Source organism: Leucopleurus acutus (genome assembly GCF_964270905.1).
Source record: "Leucopleurus acutus genome assembly, chromosome: 3".
Classification (NCBI taxonomy): domain Eukaryota; kingdom Metazoa; phylum Chordata; class Mammalia; order Artiodactyla; family Delphinidae; genus Leucopleurus; species Leucopleurus acutus.
The window spans coordinates 136095078-136114977 of record NC_139145.1 but is presented as its reverse complement, the minus strand read 5'-3'; the positions used below and the strand labels follow the sequence as shown (position 1 = coordinate 136114977).

At 39.6% G+C, this 19900-nt stretch overlaps 2 protein-coding genes across 3 annotated transcripts in view; both read left to right on the top strand.

The window, feature by feature from the left end:
• The first annotated feature begins 522 nt into the window (after window positions 1-522).
• Window positions 523-19900, top strand: part of ITGA1 (integrin subunit alpha 1) — a 168167-nt gene continuing 148789 nt past the window's right edge. The window contains exon 1 of the mRNA XM_082836793.1: window positions 523-982. Coding sequence (XP_082692919.1) covers window positions 922-982 — 61 coding nt within the window. The 5' untranslated portion in view covers window positions 523-921. The remainder of the gene's footprint in view (window positions 983-19900) is intronic.
• Window positions 10371-17151, top strand: PELO (pelota mRNA surveillance and ribosome rescue factor). 2 transcript variants are annotated; one of them, XM_082836804.1, is made up of 3 exons: window positions 10371-10513; window positions 10673-11416; window positions 11704-17151. In XM_082836804.1, exons 2-3 carry the CDS (start codon window positions 10691-10693, stop codon window positions 12133-12135), a joined length of 1158 nt encoding a protein of 385 aa, XP_082692930.1. In that variant the 5' UTR covers window positions 10371-10513; window positions 10673-10690; the 3' UTR covers window positions 12136-17151. The 2 variants fall into 2 exon arrangements, with proteins under 2 accessions (XP_082692930.1, XP_082692929.1); XM_082836803.1 differs by having other exon boundaries at window positions 10371-11416.

Genomic DNA, 19900 nt, shown 5'->3' with positions numbered 1-19900 from the left:
CACACATTCCATTTCTAACGAGACTGTTTTCCTCCCTTCCTTCCCCTCCCGCTTCCCTCTTGCATTTCTTTCTTTCTTGTTTTCCCCCAGTCTTGGTTCTCCTTTCCCCCAGCTTATCACAGTCTTCCCAAAGAAAAGCCTCCCTGTGACCACGAATCGCCATAAAGGAAGGAAACCCTCCATAAGTGAAAGCCAAGCCCTCAGCGGGGCGTGTCGGGGTGGACGCCCCCACCCACTATTAGTGTGAGAAGGCTGGACAGCGAAGTTCAAGTGTCCACAGGAGAGGCACGGGGGTTACCAGATCTGCTCACTTGCATAAACGGACCGATCCCTTCTGCGCAATCGGACCCCAGGAAAGCAGCCTCCCTTTAAGGGCCTAGGAGCACGGCACTTTGAAAGTGCCCTCCTTGCCCAGACCCCGGGAGAAGTGAGGGGTGCGAAGGCGGAGCCATTGGGCTGGAGACACCCTCCGAAGGTCCGGCCCTCGGCTGCGTTCCTACTACCTTAGGGAGTTGGCGCGGGGAGCGGAATCACCCTGTCAATGAAAGGCAGATGTCCCTTTAAGGTTTGCTTCGCAGCTCGTGGACTTTAGCCTAAACAAGGACCCGCGAAGCTGGCTTTATTTGTCCATGTCTCGAACAGAGCCTGGGAGGCTGCCAGTGGGATTTCAGAGCCCAAGAGTGCGAACGGCGGGGAGATGTGGCAATCCCTCTGGGATGCGAGAAGCGTGAATCGAACTTAGAGGGGCTGGTCGAAAACACAGGAAATCGCTGCTCCCAGGCGCCGGGGCCAACGGGGCCAGCGACTGAGACCCACGGCGGCGGGCGGAGTGGCCCAGAGCAACGCGGCTCCAGCGCGTGGTTTCGCCGAGTCCTTCCCTCCGATCCAGCGCGTCCCCCGGGCGCTGCAGCCGCTCCAACTATGGACCCCCGGCGCCGCGCCAGCCCAGGGATCGCTGTCGCCTGCTGCTGGCTCCTCACCGGTGAGTGACCCTGCTTTTCTCTGAGCATATCCTGAGCTCGAGACTCGAGACTAGGGGCTTAAAGTGGAGAGGGAGGCATGCAGAGCTTCGGCCCGGAGGGGAGAACGGGGCGTGGATCCACTTTCCGGCGCTCCAGGTACTCTGGGCAGGTTGGAGTACAGAAAGCAGTTTCTGCGTTTGGGTTTTGTTATGAATTACGTTTGATGTCGTTTCAAAACCTTCCACCCCAATGTTAGGCGGGAGCGGTGCTGAAAACTTTACAAGGTGGAACTGACTTTTCAAATTAAAGTTGTTTTGACAATATACGTGGTATTTTAGGACTTTGCTGATAGCTTCTACCTTCCTTTTTTCTTTCTTTTTTTTTTTTTTTTTTTGAGGGAGGTAACTATCGGGCACCTGATTTATAATATGCAAAGTTCCTACCCTCAGGTTGCTCAAGAGTGGGTATTATTCATTTTCTTGCTGTCAGGTACTCAAGATATTTTCTGCTACAAAATGAGGAAAGGGAAGAATGCAAGGTAAAGTTGCCTCTTGTCTCGAAATGATGTTTCTGTGTTAAGACCCAGGAGAAGGAACCTATTGAAATTGAGGAAGGAATAGTGAACATTTACTTTGTAAATATCACACAGCCGACTAAATTTTTAAATGCAAAATATCGTATTGTTACTTGTGCATAAATAGGTATCTTTCAGGAGAGACAAACACAGTGGAGATGCAAAGTTACGTTCAATTTAGAAAAAAGGTTGAATCGTAGCATTTTCTAAGATTTTCCAAATGATTAACCCGTGGTCAGATCTTTTTTACCAGTTACTGACTGAGAGGGAAAAGTTGCAAGGGTGAAAGAAAGCGAAGGCAGATAGGGTGAAGCTTTGTGTGAAAAGGGCCAATAATCCAAACAGTGGCAACTTCTGAACCACTTTACAGCCAGTGAATGGTTGACCTTATCAGCCACCGTCACTACCCTTTACATGTGTTTGACCTATGACTCCTCTCCAGCTCAAATTTTTTGGAGGTTGTTTGCATTATTTTCTTGTTGTTGTGCAAAATACGAATGGTTTACTAACTACTCAAGTTGTACCTTTTTCATTTTACTAAATAAGCAGTCACTAATGCAGAAATGATCAAACGAGGTCTGCATATCCTCTAAAAAGACAATGAAACTTGAAAAAACAGAAACAAATTATAATTTCTTATACATATATATATATTTTTTAAATTCAACTACTTTATTTCCCCATGCCTAAAACAGCCACAAGTTGTACACTGTGGGTTTTCTGCAATTGTTGGGGGTAATAAACCTTGCTAAATCCAAGAAGGAACTTAAAGGAAAATAATGCATACACGTTTCTAAATTACATTTAATTCTCTTTTGTGTGTGTATATATGTATTATATCTATATCTATACACATATTATTCAATCATATTGAAATTTAGAGTTTAAAGTTATCTCAGAATCAACAGGTTCCTTATATGTGCTATATTTATGCCCATTTCACAACACAGTAAGGATCTGAAATTTGACTTCTTCCTTTCCTTTGTTGGTTACCCTGTCAGTCATGTTGTCAGCTTCCTAACAAACTTCTCATCAATTCATAGAGTCCACAACTAATCTGGGGTCTTATCACCATACCCACCCTTGCACAGTACTGCAGAACTCATCATCTTGTCTTCATTCTGAACTTAACCTCTAATTCATCTTCCTAATACATAATTTTCATTATACCTTAGTCTTTAGTCAAAAATCTTTGGCGGTTCTTTGTTATCTTTCAGATAAAATCGAACATTCTCAACTGACCTTTCAGGGTCTGCCCTAATCCAGCACCCTCTGTCTCCTACTATGCCTCTATCAGTTTCCTATTACTGTTGTAAAAAATTGCCACAGATTTACTGGCTTAAAACAAGACAAATTTACTATCTCACAGTTATGTGGGTCAGAAGCCTCACTAGGCTAAAATCAAGATGCAAGCAGGGCTGCATCTCTTCTGGAGGCTCTAGGGGAGAATCCATTTCCAGGCCTTTTCCAGATTCTAGAGGCAACATGCATTCCTTGGCTTGCAGCTCCACTTTTCATCTTCAAAGCCACCAAAGTAGCTTCTTCAAATCTTTTCCTGTGACTCTGCTTCATCATCACATCTCCTTCTTCTCTGACTCTGACCTTATTTCCTTCCTCCTATTAAAATCCTAATTACTTTGGGCTCACCTGAATAATCCAGGATAACCTCCCCATATCAAGATTCTTAATATAATCATATCTGCCAAATCCCTTTTGCCATATAAGGTAATATATTTGCAGGTCCAGGGATTAGGAAATGAAGATATTTGAGAGACCATTGTTCTGCCTACCAAAACCTCTGAACACAAACTGCCCCTGATAGGCAGTCCCACTTCCTTATTTCCCCCTAATCCTCATGCTCATCTTACTACTGCACACGTAATCTTGTTTTCTGCATCTAGAAGACCACTCCACCCTTCTTTCTTACCACCCCCTGCCATCTAAACAAACTCCCCCCAGTCTTCAAAGCTGGGTTTACATCCCTACAACCACCTACCCAACAAACCATCCCAGTAAACTTCCCATTATATTTAGAACTGCCTTGTATTAGCTTTTCCCAACATTTAAAAATGATTCATCAAGAAAGATGCCCTTCTCTAAGTCCAAATGAAGTCTTTATTGTTAATTTTTAAGCTTTTTTAAAATTAATTTATTTTATTTATTTTTGGTTGTGTTGGGTCTTTGTTGCTGCGCGTGGGCTTTCTCTAGTTGTGGCGAGCAGGCGCTACTCTTCGCTGCGGTGCACGGGCTTCTCATTGCGGTGGCTTCTCTTGTCGCAGAGCACAGGCTTCAGGTGTGTGGGCTTCAGTAGTTGTGGATCACGGGCTCAGTAGTTGTGGCTTGCAGGCTGTAGAGCACAGGCTCAGTAGCTGTGGTGCACAGGCTTAGTTGCTCCACAGCATGTGGGATCTTCCCGGACCAGGGCTCGAACCCGTGTCCCCTGCATTGGCAGGTGAATTATTAACCACGGCGCCACCAGGGAAGCCCTTTATTGTTATTTTATATATGTCAAAGTCCCAGCAAAAAAACTAGTGGCATATATAAAGGATTTAACTGAAAAAAATTAAATCAAGGGACTGCTGGCAGAAGCATATAAAGGAACTGACAAAAGATGGCTGGAGCATGCAGAATGAGCAATAGTAGAAAGAAAGTACCTGAAGCAACATGAGAAGAAAAGCCACTGCCGTTCCTAGGCCTGAGAAGGCAGCGGTGTCAGCTTGACTGCGAACTCTGGCTATGGGAGGGGGACCACTGGACAGGAGCTGTGGCCATAAGAAGAAGAATGCAGCTAGTGCCAAAGTTGAAGCACAGCAGGGAGAAAGCAGGGGAAATGAATACCCCTGCTTTTCCTTCTACCCCCTAATGCCTTGCCTGGCCATCCCATTGGCCATGTCCAAATGGCAGAATTCAAACTCTCAGGGGACAAGGGTCAAGACAAACAATAACAGAGAAATACTAGCACAACTTATTGCTGAAAGGCACATATTTTCTGAGAATGTATTAGGTAAGAGGCCCTGTGCCAAGAATTTTGGACATATTACATTTTAATCTCAAAAAAGGGAAAATTCTGGAACTATTATCCGTATTTTAGAGATGAACAAACCAAAATACTAAGAGGCTAATTTGACCAAAGTCACCCAATTAATAAACCGCAAAGCCTGTTCAGATCTCTCATGCTCTGAAATAATATACCAGGCTGTCTAAATGTAAGTCCATTTCTCTCTTGCTCAGACCTCTAAATGTTAAATCCAAGCATAATTGTCTAAAAGACTTTGATAAAGATCTAATTAATGGTGAAGTGAGTCTGTTATTTCCATGACTTTTAGGTATATAGTGAAATTAGATGATGTCCCTCCCTACATTAATTGTAAGTCAAATAAGACTACTATCTCTGGTTATTAAGAATAAAAATATAGAATTATCCCTAATTGAGTTATATATCTTTCCTCCCTAGAAACATTTTAGTTAGCCTGAAAACAGGAGTCTTCTTTTGTGACTTTTTTCACAGGCAAGATTTCCTATACTAAAAGAAGTGAGCTAATGGCTGGATACAGAAGTCAGCCACCTACCCATAACAAAGAAATGACCTCCAATGACACACAATGGAAGACAGTGAATATATTTAAGTCAATATATGATATCTGTAAAGGCAGCGATAAATTCATAGGAATTTTGTTTGTTTAATAAATAGGCAGTGACAGTAGCAATAAAATATATACGCCAAACTAGTTTGCCTATTTTTCTTCCCTGCTGTCATGATGCTATTTTGATGCATGAGCTCTTGGACCACCACTTATAACTGTGGATCTTACTTCCTTAGATGGATGTTCCTCTACCTGTGTTCCAACACCTAAGCCCAACAAACTTCCCACTGGATTAGAACTTGCTGAATTTTAATATGCCCCTTAAGTATTTCATAAAATAAAGGAGCTCATGTTTTAAATATATTCAGAAAATTAGGCATCAAAATGCTATTCTTTACCTACACTGCTCTTCTGTGGTATGAAATACAAAATAGTGTATCTGAATTCATGTTAGGAAATTGAGATGAAAGATATTTGGAACTGTTGTCACAATGCTAAAGTCAGAATACGTTGCCTATTCAGAGTGGTCTGTGACTGGAGAATTGTATTCGCTCTCAAAGCAAGTACAGTAGAGTATCAACAGATGTAAATGAGCTGAATATATTCTCATCCTCATGATTATTAAGCTTCCTTCAGCTCCTCTATTGTGCCAGCTCCTCTGCAGTCTCCAGGCTTTTGCATAAGCAGTTACACTGCTACTGGTCCTCAAGTCCCCATATGAATGTGATTTCCAAGAACCCACTGGAGTAGATTGGACCCCCTCCCCCAGAGATTTGTAGGCCCTTAGCACTTTTGCTTCTACAATATACCACATATAAAAATTAAACATCTAATTGTCTGTTTTCCCAGCTCCCTGTATGCTCTGTGAGGATAGGGTCTTTGTTCATTATCTCTACCATCTTAGAATAATAGTCACTTGAAAATTTGTTATTGAACGAGTCACAAAAGACTAGACTACAGACAAACTCATAAAATACTTAAGGGGTCAGGTTGTCTCTTTTAATTATATCCCCACCTGGAATATTTCCATCTACCCATATTTATATCTAACTGAATGGAAGACACCATCAACTGAATGCTGCACCGTTATTTTATGTACTATTAAGAAAGAAAAGTACTGCCAATCCAATTATAATTGCTAAATGGTTAGATGCCTCCAAGTTTCAAGAGATGTTGAAATGTGGGAAAATATACATCTGAAAATTATAATAAATAACATGCAGTATATCTACATGCAATTTTCTATCACGTTTCTTTGTACTTTTAAAACATGCATCATAAGATTTCAGACACACTCCTTCTAGGTACAAAGATATGAACATTGTCCCCCTTCTCAGTTCTCTTCCAGAGCCAAATCTATATCTAATTGAGGGGATAATTGCTCCTCTGGCACCAGCAACCTCACCATATCCCAAGAGCAGACCTTCCTCTGAATACTCTCCCTTTAAAAAGGAAGCTTCAGGAGGAGAAAGGTGACAATAAAAGTAATAAAAAAATGTTCCAGGTCACAGGATCAATAACGCTAGTTTTGGCAAGCTCTAACGTCTCTAATATTCTATCATATTGGTGGTTAGAGCTAGGGCCATGTATATTTGAAGGGACCTAATTTTTATCTAACGTCTTCTATAACTTAAAAGGAAGATGAAAAAGTCAACTAAATCTTAAAAGGAGATTACAATGTATGTACTGGTTAGTATTAAGAATTCATTTTATGTGCAAAAGCATTAATATTGTTTTATCCAAATGTAGAGCTCTATAAACAAATTAAGTGAGAAATCTGATTTGAAAAATCATTATAATTCAAATATTAAAAGGAGTGAAGACATATGCTTTTTTCTATGAACTATCTGAGATCTGCTGAAATAAATGTAAATTCTTAAATTTAAATAGGACACTTAAATCAATCACATTAGAACCTCAAATGATTAAGATGAATGGTCTGCATATTTTATTATAAATCCTATACTATTAATACAAACTACAATGTACTTTCAAAATTTTCTTATTAACTATATACTTTTAGTTTGCCAAGTACTACAGTTTGAAAATGCATGGGTATTGATCAGTTCCTAAAATTATATATTTTATTGTAATATTTTTAATAAAATGATCCTGTACTGTACAGAGATTCATACAAACAGGAACATCCCCACACACACACTTTTGTTGATAAAATTATTTATTTGGTAGGAGCTTTGTATTGTTCTGTGACAGTTGCAAGTAAGTAGTTTTAATCACAGGAATTTAGATAGTGAGTACAGCAAGTTCCTTTAAAAAAGAAAAAAAAAAAAACCTTTCCCTTTTCCCTTTCACCATTTTGCCTGAATTCGCTGAATAGCCCTCCCTGTTGACCACTAACTTTGCCTGTGGAGGTCACATAGGCATCTTTGTACAATCTAAGGTTAGCACATTCTCTCTAAATAAACTATTGCTATTTTCACTAGATATTTATAATCAGAGTGCTAGCTATTTATTTTGTAAAGATCATTTTCCAAACCAAGTATAATAAAACTAATTGTCATCATACATTATTTTTGAACATTTTAAGACCTTTTCCTCGTTAAGATGTATTTAAAAATTAATCATTTTCTTATCTCAAAATGGATTATCTCAAAAAACTGAAATAGGTTTACAGAAACTTACTTTAAGAGTAATCTTTTTAAATTGTTAGTAACATTATAAAACAGAATGTGACTTCTTAATTTTAGGATATCAGTGATAGACAAATCAAAAACTCTGAATTAAAGGAGAAATAAAGCTTGTAAAGCCATGTCTTGGGAGCCTTGAGTGCCAGGGAATTTGGATTTTAATTAATAGGGAATAAGAACCCCAAATAACTCGAAAGTGTAATGACTGATCTAGAAAGACTAAGTTATAACACAAAATCTAGGAGAAAAACACCTGATCATTCAACAAGTTCAAGTTACTAAAAAGAAAATTCTATTACAGACGTTTCAGATTAAATGATAATTCTGTGAAAAGTTTTGTAGTATGTTCAATCACTGAAGCACATTTATATTTAAAAAGACAGCCCAAAGCAGTGTGCCTCATAATTAAAACAAACAAACAAAAGAACCACAGAATCAACAGTCTATGGGGGTTTCCCATAGATTCTCAATGTAGAAATATGTGTGTATTTTTCTAAAGTAGAATATTAGATATTTCTCAAGAATTACAATGGTGACCTAGGCTGAGCAAAAGGAATATTACATTGAAAAGAATATAAGGACTGTTTTAAAGTAATAAAAGAGCAAGGAAGGGACCTTCCTTTCAAATGCCCTAGGTTGGTTCCTAAGCTGTGAGTCTTTGTTTAACTGGCAAAGGTGAGAGTTAAGGGGAAATGGCAGTGGGTAATAGCACATAATCTTTGGGGTTGCAGAGATGATTTCAAGCATCCATAAACGCAGAATTGTGTCAGTGGAAAGAGAAAGTGTGGAATTAAGCAGACATGGATTTGAATGCTGGTTATGTGATCTTGAATACATTTCTTAACTTCTCTGTAATTCATTTTCTTCATCTATATATGAGGATAACAAATATTTACCTTACAGGTGAGGACTAGAAAAAGCATAGGAAAGTACCAGGTGAATATTCAGTAAGTGATAGCTCTTCAGTAAAAACCTAACATTTATTAAGGTCCCTGTGTGCCTATCACTGTGATTCTGTGGTTTTCGATCCTTGGCAGATTTTTCAAGAGGGGGATGATTATACTTAGAAAGGTGATCAAGGAGTATCTCAAAGCATCTCCTCCTTTCCCTCTCTCCCTCTCTCTCTCTCTCTCTCTCTGTCACTCACTCACACACACACACACACACATTCACTCTACCAGTTAAGAATTCTTGTAGCTTAACAAGCACCTTTTAAAAAGATACATGTCCTTTGGAGACACAAGCCATACTCACACTTTAGTGTGATCAGTTCCTTGCTCAGTGAAAAGCTGCTGGGTTCTCCTGGAAGTAGAAGGCAGTCTGAGTTAGGAACTTTGGAAGGGCACTCAGTATGATAGGAAGGTGGGGAAGGAAGGAGGTACAGAAAGAGAAGGAGGGAGAAGAGAGGCCACAAAATATTGGTTCTAATTTACACTAGAGTTTTGGAGGGGACCTATGTATCCCCTGACAATCTCTAAGGAAGTTAATTGAGATCTGAGTATCAAGACTTGTGCCAACATCATATTGCTCCCTTTCATCCCTGTCTCACCAGTTCAGGACGGTAAGCTTCCCTTTAAATGCCATACGCAATAAGATAGGAAGGCGAATGGGGAAGATTTGTGCCCTCTTCTCTCCAACCCATCTTAACTCTCAAGAAAACTTTGGTAGGCTTTTTCTATTTACTGGTCCTTTTAAGAAGCAAGCCCCACTTCCCAAACTCCCCCGCCTCTCCTTCCCCCCGAAAATGTTAAGTGACGTAAGGTTTTTGTTAGCAATGAATTCTGTAGCTATTCAATCAAGGTCGGTCATAGTAGAACAGTCCTTCCCCACTTCCCCAATCCTCAGCTCTCAGCTCAGCTTTGACAGTGAAGATCCCGTCCTAAACTATCGAGACCCAATTCCCCCCCCCCCCCCGCCCCCGTAAACATTTCACAGGCTACTGAGCTGCGGAAAGCTGAGTCTGCCAACCTTGGATTCTGGGATTCTCAGGACATCAGATCAAGCAACTGAGAGGTCCATCCAGGGGTGAATTCCACAGATGGTTTCTTCTTTCTCTGGGATCAATGTTCTAACATCTGGGTTAATCAGATCATGCAGACTTGGTTAATTAAGCGCAGAAAACAGCTGGGCACGTTACTCACGGCCCAGACGCACCATGACCAGTCGTTCTTAAGAAAGCTTCTGGACAGACCAGCTCCAAAAAGCGTGTGGCGTCTGAGTGCGGATAAGGCAGGAGCAAAGCGGGCCGTAGTTTGGACCTTGGGGCCAAGTCTGCACTTTTCTGAGTTCCTTTTACTTTTCCGTAAGTTTTGAAATTGCATTTACCCGGCGGGAGAAGGTGTAGCGTGGCAACCGCACACGGCTGAAAAAAATATATATGTTTGCACTCACAAACTCCCCAGATTCTTCACAAACAGGGGTGGAAGAGAAAACTTAGGACGTCCAAGTTCAGCATTAATACGAATGACTCGCCAGCAAAGACTCTGTACACTTCCCTCGGGTGGTTTATTCTCCGAGAAACAACTCCCAGCTTAGTGCGCCTGCGCACGCGCAAGCTGCGGCCCCGCCTCCCCGTTGCGGACGTAAAACGTGCGCCGGGAGGCAGGACGTGGGCTGCGCATGCGCCCTTACTGCATCGGCCTCTAGATCTGTACGGCGGCTGGAACCGCGGAGAAGGTGTTCGCCGGTGTCTCTTGCGCCGGTCCGACGCGGCGCGCCCCGAGACCACGAAAAGGAAGGGCTAAAGTAAGTGTTCCCCCCAGCCGCTAGAGTCATATAGAAAGTGTTTCCTTCCCGCCAGGCAAGTGCCTGTAGGAACCGGACCCCGTCCCCTTCACGGCCTAAACTTTCCCCTCCCTACCCCTTTCCTTGTGGCGATCCCCTCGGTTCCTCTTGTTCTGGCAGTGAGCCCCTGCCAAGATCATGAAGCTCGTGAGGAAGGACATTGAGAAAGACAATGCGGGCCAGGTGACCCTGGTTCCCGAGGAACCTGAGGACATGTGGCACACCTACAATCTAGTGCAGGTGGGCGACAGCTTGCGCGCCTCCACCATCCGCAAGGTACAAACGGAGTCCTCCACGGGCAGCGTAGGGAGCAACCGGGTCCGCACTACCCTCACTCTCTGCGTGGAGGCCATCGACTTCGACTCTCAAGCCTGCCAGCTGCGGGTCAAGGGGACTAACATCCAGGAGAATGAGTATGTCAAGATGGGGGCTTACCACACCATCGAACTGGAGCCCAACCGCCAGTTCACCCTGGCCAAGAAACAGTGGGACAGTGTGGTTCTGGAGCGCATCGAGCAAGCCTGTGACCCAGCCTGGAGCGCTGATGTAGCGGCTGTGGTGATGCAGGAAGGCCTCGCTCATATCTGCTTAGTCACTCCCAGCATGACCCTCACTCGGGCCAAGGTGGAAGTGAACATCCCTAGGAAACGGAAAGGCAACTGCTCCCAGCATGACCGGGCCTTGGAGCGGTTCTATGAACAGGTGGTCCAGGCCATCCAGCGCCACATACACTTTGATGTTGTAAAGTGCATCCTGGTGGCCAGCCCAGGATTTGTGAGGGAGCAGTTCTGCGACTACATGTTTCAACAAGCAGTGAAGACGGACAACAAAGTGCTCCTGGAAAACCGGTCCAAATTCCTTCAGGTAAAACAGTCTTACACAGGGATAATTAAGAATGGGCAGAGGGGTTTATGTAAATGACTCCTAAAGTTTTAGAACTAGGAAAAGTACAAGAGGAGGAAGGTTTAACTTGACTGGGATTGTAAGTGAGATCATGAAATGAAAAGAGACTAGCAAATTGATATAGTAAACTTGGCTTAAATCCTTAAACATATAAAACCTTACCAGTGTTTTTGGCTTGAGGTCATTGTGGGCTGTTTAATGGGTACTCTAAGAGATCTTTTGTCTAACTTTTGTAATTGTGATTCTAGGTACATGCCTCCTCTGGACACAAGTACTCCCTGAAAGAGGCCCTTTGTGACCCTACAGTAGCTAGCCGCCTTTCAGACACTAAAGCCGCTGGGGAAGTAAAAGCCTTGGATGACTTCTATAAAATGTTACAACATGAACCTGACCGAGCTTTTTATGGACTCAAGCAGGTGGAGAAGGCCAATGAGGCCATGGCAGTTGACACATTGCTCATCAGCGATGAGCTCTTCAGGCACCAGGATGTAGCCACACGGAGCCGGTACGTGCGGCTGGTGGACAGTGTGAAGGAGAACGCAGGCTCTGTTAGGATCTTCTCCAGTCTTCATGTGTCTGGGGAACAGCTCAGCCAGTTGACTGGGATAGCTGCCATTCTTCGCTTCCCTGTCCCTGAACTCTCTGACCAAGAGGATGATTCTAGTTCCGAAGAAGATTAATGATTGGAACTAATAATCGAGACAACCTGTGTCTCACTCCTTCACTGTTAGATTTTCTCAGCATCCTTGTGACAGAAAGCTGCGAAAGTGGCACTTTGTGATTCTTACAGGGGTTTCTCATGTATTTGGTCACACTAGGTGATTTGTGGTTGGCAGGACATGTATTCAAACGGAACAATAAAAGGAAATAATCTCCATGTATTACCATCTTTATTAATTGGGATAATTTTATTTCAGAATTATGAGTTATTCGCAGTACTTAGAAACATTTTGTATATTTAAAACGAATGCCCGTATATTCTTTGGAATAGACTGTAAAATCCCATACTGCATGCTTTGAAGTAGTTTTCCTTAGGAAAAGCTTTTTAATATCTCATCTTCAGTTTACATTGTTTATTTTAATTCGGCATGGTGTTCTTACACTGGTTTTCTTAATGATCCTTTTCTCCCCATTTCTGCCCACATTCCATTTTTTTTAGATTTATTTGCTATTTTAAATGATAGCTAAATAATTAGAAGATTTTCTTGGGGACAACTTTAAAATGTGTTTTTCTTAAGAGACTTGTTAAACCAATCATATTAAAAGTAACAAGGTGGGGGTTTTTTTGCTTTAGAACTAATGGTAATTGCTTCAGAGGAGCACTTAATTAGTTATTTTTAGGTCATTGAGCTTTGGTCTGCTAAGGATTCTCAGGATAATCTATTTAAGGTGCCTTTATTTTTAAAATGAGGCTAAGGTATGTGATTTGCTTATGGGCTATTAGTGGCAAACCTATTAGTGGCAAACCTAGAACTCTGGACTTGAGTTCTTTGCACTGCTACACCATTTATGTATTTATTTTATGGCTTATCATAGTTAAATACTTAATGCTACCTTGAATTTGTATTTGCTTTTACATTCTTAATGGACTTTCTCTACGCCCTATTTTAGGGGTGAGAAAGCCTGTTCAGAAAGTTTAAGTCACATCATTAGTATGTGGCGGTTGATTTGTACTCCAGCTCTTTACGATACTTAGGGAATTTCGGCAAATAGCTGAGAGTTTAAAATATTTTCATTATTTTTTCCAAGAGTTAGGGAGGGGGCCTTGAAATGTAATTGCATCTTGACCTTTTACGCATCTCAGCTTAGCAAAATAATTAGGAAAGGCCTTATGAAGAAAGAGTGATAATTCAGTCTGTAACTCCAGGATCAGTGGTGCCTGCTTCAAATAAGGACACTAAGTAAACTCTTGCTTGTCCTGTCTGTGTCTGAGCCTTTCTCCCGGTGTAAGTGCCAGGTTTGGGGATTATTTTTTTTAAACTTCCTAACTAATCTGAACCTTTTTATCTGTAGTTGGGGGTGGACACCTCCATATACTTTAAAACCACATTTTTATATGTCTATTGTACTTCCTAATCAAAATAATTCAGATTGTCATTCCGTTATAATTCATGAATATTTAAGATACCATTAAAAGTATGTTATTAATGATTTGGTAGGAGTGTAGATATGAAGTCACTAAGATTCTTAATGTTAGAACCTGATTGATAATGCATCATATTCTCAGGAAGAATTTGGAGATTTGGGGCCTCGTGCTCATGATCTATGCAGAACTGGTTATTCCTAGCTGTTATCCTTGGTAATAAAAACCAGGGGAAATAAAAGCTTATGGTAAGTCTGACCAATACATTTTAGGACGTAAGTTCTCAAATTTAGCTGCCTCTTAGCTTCACCTTGGGAGTTTTAAAAACTCTATACCCAGACTGGACCCCAGACTAAATGACCTTACACCCCTAGCAATGCTGGAGTGTTTTTTTAAAATTATTATTAAAGCTCCCAGGTGATTCCAATAGGCATCAAGGCTGAGACCCTTGATTCAGGCCTTGCTATTCAAAAGTGTGGTCCATGGACCAGCAGCATCCCCTGAGAGCTTGTTAGAAACTGGAATCCAGGGCTGTACACTAAACCTATTGAATTACAATCTGTATCTTAACATCTCCAGTTGATTGCTGTGTATAATCAAAGCTGATAAACATAAGCAATAGCTTATCCTCCCTGTGCTACTTAATCTCTGCCTAGGGTTGCCAGCCATAGAGAAAAAGATTTGAGTTTTAAGAGAGCTAAACTGCCAATATTCAATTAAATTATCTATAAAACTCTAAATGAAAGCCTGTTTATATGTCTATAACATAGTTAAAATATCTTTAAGAATTTGTATTTTTAAAAAGTTACATATTATACCAATACCATTATCAAGAGTATAAATCTTCCTAGATGCATAGGTGTAAATATCAAAATAGTGATAGGAGCATATAAAATACAAAATTAATTCAAATAATTAGTTTTTACTATTCTACAGAAAACAAAATGAACCATAGGTCTCTGGAAATCATATGCACTAGTTTAATTCCAATTGCTCTTCATTAATAAGGAATGACTATGGTAACAAATGGAAACACTGTCAATAACATACCTCTCACATTAATACAATGTTGTACTGTAAGTTTCCATTTACCATAAGGTGCTTGTTGTAAACAAAGATTGCTACCCTCGCTAGGCTCAATAAATGAGAAGTTTGCAATTTGTTTCATTTTGTTCCAGATATGATACATATAAAATTACGTTTTGCTATTCCTGGTCTACTATATTTAAATATTTTGCTAATTTTACGTCTGGACAGTTGATGCTGGATTTCACTTTCATTACTCCCTTATATACAAGTTGGATTCCCCCCCACCCCCAGGTGCCACTAGAATAGCTTTGTAAAGCTAATTTTCTTTTATCTCTAGTTACTTTCAGTCATTAACTTTAGTTTCCTTTTTTAATCCCTAATACCAGATATCAAACTCACAGTATCTTTAACAGAAGTGACTCATAATTTCTGCAGTTCATATATTCTGGAACTGAAATTCTCTTTGTTGCTAAAAAAAGTACACGGATGAAATGGTGTATATGTGAATTCCGCAAAGTAGAAGCTGTTTGTTGGGAAGGTACTATTTTGCTTTTAAATCAGATGGTTTTCCAAGTAAATAAAACTGGCAGTTTGTATTCAGTATCGGGATATGTTGAATTACATGTTGAAAAGGGGTTTCTAAGGTGTTTCTTAGAGTTTGAGTAGAGAGAAATTCTTTCGCCTGTGGCCAGAGCTTAGATATGAGGCATCCATATTTATATTACACCAGTCATCAAGGGCAGTACATTTAATTTTATCCGTTCATTTTTTTAGTACCTGTTTGAACCCAGTACTGAGCTGGGTTTAGGGAAGAAACGTGTAAACAAATCACTGGATAAAAGTAACTTGTAGAAAGTATGAGAGGGCACAATGTTGCAAGGGGTCGCTTTTAGAAGGAATTTTATAGAGCAAGAGCCAGTAAATGTACTTAAAATGATAAACCTGGAGAGGTTATCAGGAAGAGGAGGAGGGCGGGGCAAGTGTGCTAATCACATCAGACCCTCCATGCCACAATAAAGAGTAGGTTCGACCATTATGAGAAACCACTGAAAAGTTTAAACAGGAGAATGGCATGATAAACTTTGCATTTCACAAATATCACTGTTTGGCAGCATAAAGGATGCATTGGAGGAGGCAAGATTGGAGGCAAGGAGACAGATTAAGAGAACACTTATTAGAAAAATTTAAGAGGAAAATGATGATGGTCTAAACAAAGGCAGTAAGAATGAACAGTCAAGAGGAGGTATTAGGAGATAGGCTCAGAGGGACGTGAGGTTTTTTCAGAGTTATGGAAGGAGTAGAGTCTAGGGGTAGATCTCAGGGTTTTTTTCTTGACTGGTGGGAGATATTAGGGCATAATTCAGACACAGGAAAAATAAGAAGAGAAGCTGACTTGCAAGGAAAAACAGTAAGTTCAGTTTGGAATCTGGTTTGAAGTGCCTGTGGGACATCTGTAATGCTTTTCCACCAGACTGTTATATGCTTACTTACTCCCTTCAGGTTTTTGCTCAAAATATCACCTGCTCCATGAAGTCTTCCTAAACCAGCCTTTTTAAAAAATGTACCTTCTCCAAGATTCCCTCATCCTTCCTTGTCTTATTTTTCTCTGTAACGCTTAATTTCACTTAGTTGTTTTGCTTATCATCTATCTAGAATGTAAGCTCCAGGAAGGCAGAGATTATTGTCTATTAGGTCATTGCTATATCTCCAATGCTAAGAACAAATCCTGGCACAGAGTAGATGCTCGGAAAAAAAAAAAAAAGATGACTAAATGAATGACCGAATGAATCAATCTCCAGAAGAAGGTCACTTAGGCAGTTGTGCATACAGTTCTGAAGTTCAGGAAAAAGCATTTGGCCGGGGATAATAATACAAGAAATGTTCAGCATATAAGCAGACCTGAAATCATGGAGAAAAAAAAATGACCTAGGAAGTATTAGTAAAACTAGAAATAAAAGAGGGCCAGGCATCACAGCATAGGGAAACAGCAATATTTAATCTCTTTAAATGCTACTTCATTCTCTGTATTATAACAAAGCACAGGTGTTTATAGATTTCAACACTTAATATAGTCAGATAATTATTTTTCCCCTACATATCTCTATAGTGTACTAGAGATATACATGTAGAATAGTTAAAGTATTGATGTCATAAAAAGCTTAATTTTTAAAAGTTCTTAAGATAAAAATTTCTAAGTCAGGGGGCAAAAACTAAATTACTTTTGTTTATGTTTTTTAAGTGAATCTTAACATACATGTACATTTACTAATTTAGTGTATGAAAAGTTAGTTTTAAAAAAAAGATATATTAGGGGCTGATGATTTAATTTATTAAAAGATTTTTCTCAGGATCCCCATAGTACAGGGATTATTAGCAAGCTCTGTTTCATTCAGGTCGAAGGGTTACTGCTATACGGCCCTTAGCCCTCATGTCTGCTACCCTAATCTGCATCTTTGATTCCCTCACCACTTCCTCTTTTACTCCCTGTGGGACCACAAGTGCCAGAGTTGTGACATAAACTTTGCAGAGTTATACCTGTTCTAAAAATTGATTTTGACCAGCCCATAATTTTGTTAATACATATTTTTCAGCAAATGAGTTCCCAGTTAGTGAAGAACAACTAAAATGGGGATGTAAAAGTAGTTATAAAAAGAATAAACAATTTCAGATAAAGTTTTTAAAGCCCTAAATAAAAGTTTTCTTCATGTTGATGTTAGCGTATTTAAACTTTGTGCTGTGATTCAGTTTACGTATTTTAAAAGATTTAGTAGTTTAGAAAAGTGCTATTCAAGATTTTCGTAATGCATTGTGTGTATTGCTGATGAATTCTCAATTTAGAAGTTCAGTGCAAAAGTGTTACAGAAAAGCCAAAATGCTTTCTAACGGAGTTGAGATGCAAGTATAATACTTCTGTGTATCAAGGATGCCTTACTTAGAAAAGATTCAAAGTCAGCAATGCAGCTAATTAAGATGTTGAAGAATAAAGCCTCTAGTAATGGCCTAGAACAACTTGAGGAGTTACTTAACATCATCAAGTAGCAGGTAAACTTCACTAGAAATAAAAAAGAGATTGGCTAAGTTCAGGAAGGAGATAGTTAAATTAGAAAGACTATGAAAAGGCATTGGCAAAAGATATTTGTTAAGCTGAAGTGGAGATGATAAAATCTCATTCATCATGTTTCTTTACATGGCAAGAATTCTTCGTTTTTAGGAAGTGTTTGATACAGCGTCACCATCTCTCTTCTCATCCATATTTTAGAGTGTTCTTTGTAGATTTCCAAGTATACTAATTGAAAGATAGCCCATTTATTTTTCAGTATTTAATTTCTCTATCTTAAGAAACATGTTAGTGTCTTCTTTTGTGGTAAAGAACACCGGGAAGGACACTGGGATATTGTGAATTTATTCGTTTAAATTTAGGAGAAGCTAATGTGTTTTCTCAAGGAAAATCCACTTTTGTGTGCAGCACTTTAGTTGTATGCAAGTCTGCTGACACTATCATTTTTGCTTTTGACAGCAAATACTTTAATTCTGTAACAATTGACATCAATATGGGAAGGTCTTATATTTCTAGATGCCAGTTGCTAAAGATTGTGACATTTATGATAAATTGTAGGGATTTGGATTACCAGTCTTCTTTTAAATTCCCTTTCCTTCATCCCTTAACATTGCCCACATTCTTTAGAATGCCTGTTTTTCTATAAAGTAGGAGACCTAGAGGACTTAGAGCTTATTTCAACTTAGGCTGCCACATTTGGTTCCAGAACACCCAATACTGAGGCAGGGCAGTATCTGCCAGACAGCAAATACCAGAGAACAGTGTCTTTGCAGCCACATGCCTGGCCATGCACAGGGTTGGCACCACTGTCCCAACTCCAGGAATGGACAACCTGTTAAAATAAAAGTAACCACGTGCTTATTAAAGACCAGACCTGTGGGAAGTGCTTTAAAAGGAAATATTTAATTCTTTGAAGAGTCCTATGAGAAAGGTTTCGTCAGTACTATTTTCAGGTAAGAAAACAAAAGAGGTTAAATAATTTGTCCAAAATCACATAGCTGGTGACTGTGATAAGGTGCCCAATCAGGCAACTCTCTAAAAATACAAGAATGCCAGTCCATTCCTCAATTTTCTGTTTGGAGTAGGTCAAATGTACCTAGAAGTAGAAAAATGATTTGGTAACACTAAATTTTATGTAATTGGCCAAGCTTTGTTGCAGTCATTTTGTATGTTTTTTTATTTACCTACCACTGTTATTTTTCATCTCTCATGAAAAATCAGGAACTCAATCATATGTCATTCTAGTCTGAAATATAGTTGAGGATTAGAAAGTGTACAGAAACTGTTGTAAGTCTATATATTAAACCAAGCCCCTCAAGCCTTTACTCAGCATCTGTTACTATTTCACACTTAGTTTTAGCAAGCTTGTCTTTTAAAGAAGTTTTAAGCCTACTATCTTAATTCATGCATTATTGTAACATAGTAGCACCTTAAGTAGCAGAAACTATGCTACTTCAGTATGCAAAGATGAATTAAGATATGTGTCCGTGGCTTTAATCAGCAAATTAGATATCAAGGAGAGATGCCCACAAATGGCCAAGCTGACAGGGAGGTGACTGCAGTGAGAAATGACAGCTCGGGTGGATCCTGAATCACCATCGAAAGAAAAAAAGTCTAAGGCTTAGAGGCTTTCACTGGGGCCTGAGGACATTACTGTGTTATAATAGCTGGCGTTCATATTGAGGAAAGGATTGAATTACATTCGGTGCATTACATTCAGAAGTCAAGGAAATGGATCGTCTTTCAAAATTACTTTTCTCCAAAAATCATTAAAAGATAATCAAACTTAAAGAAATCTTTAGCTATCTGCCATACCTAGAATGGCAGTTCCAGATAGCCAGAGTTTTACCATACCTTAATAGTCTTAATAAGAAAACTTACGTAATTGTTGAAAGATGAATACTTGTTAAAGAAAAACATCCCAATAGATTTTAGCTGCAAAATGTATTCAGAGGTAGGAGGTCCTCTGAGTTCAAGTCTAAGTTCCAGAAGTTTTATGTCTGGAATTTTTCGTCAAGTCCTAGTGTAAACATCAACTAGAAATTTTTGTTTGACAGCAGTGTGAAAAATTGCTCTGTGGATATAAAACATTTTAACCTTGTGGTTCAGCTCATTGATCCTGTGACCATAATTTAGAGTTTTTTCTTCCTCTCCAAGTATATTGTTGACAATGGTAGAAGTCACTTTTTTTTTTTTTTTGATGAGGTGAAGGAGAGGAAGATTGAAAATGCGTTGTAGTACACGGCTCTGAATCATTTAAAATCATAAAAGGTTA

Coding starts and splice junctions, on each gene's coding strand:
- PELO (XM_082836804.1), top strand. CDS start 10,691: ATGAAGCTCGTGAGGAAGGACATTGAGAAAGACAATGCGGGCCAGGTG. Junction 11,417..11,703: donor ACCGGTCCAAATTCCTTCAG/GTAAAACAGTCT, acceptor TTGTGATTCTAG/GTACATGCCTCCTCTGGACA.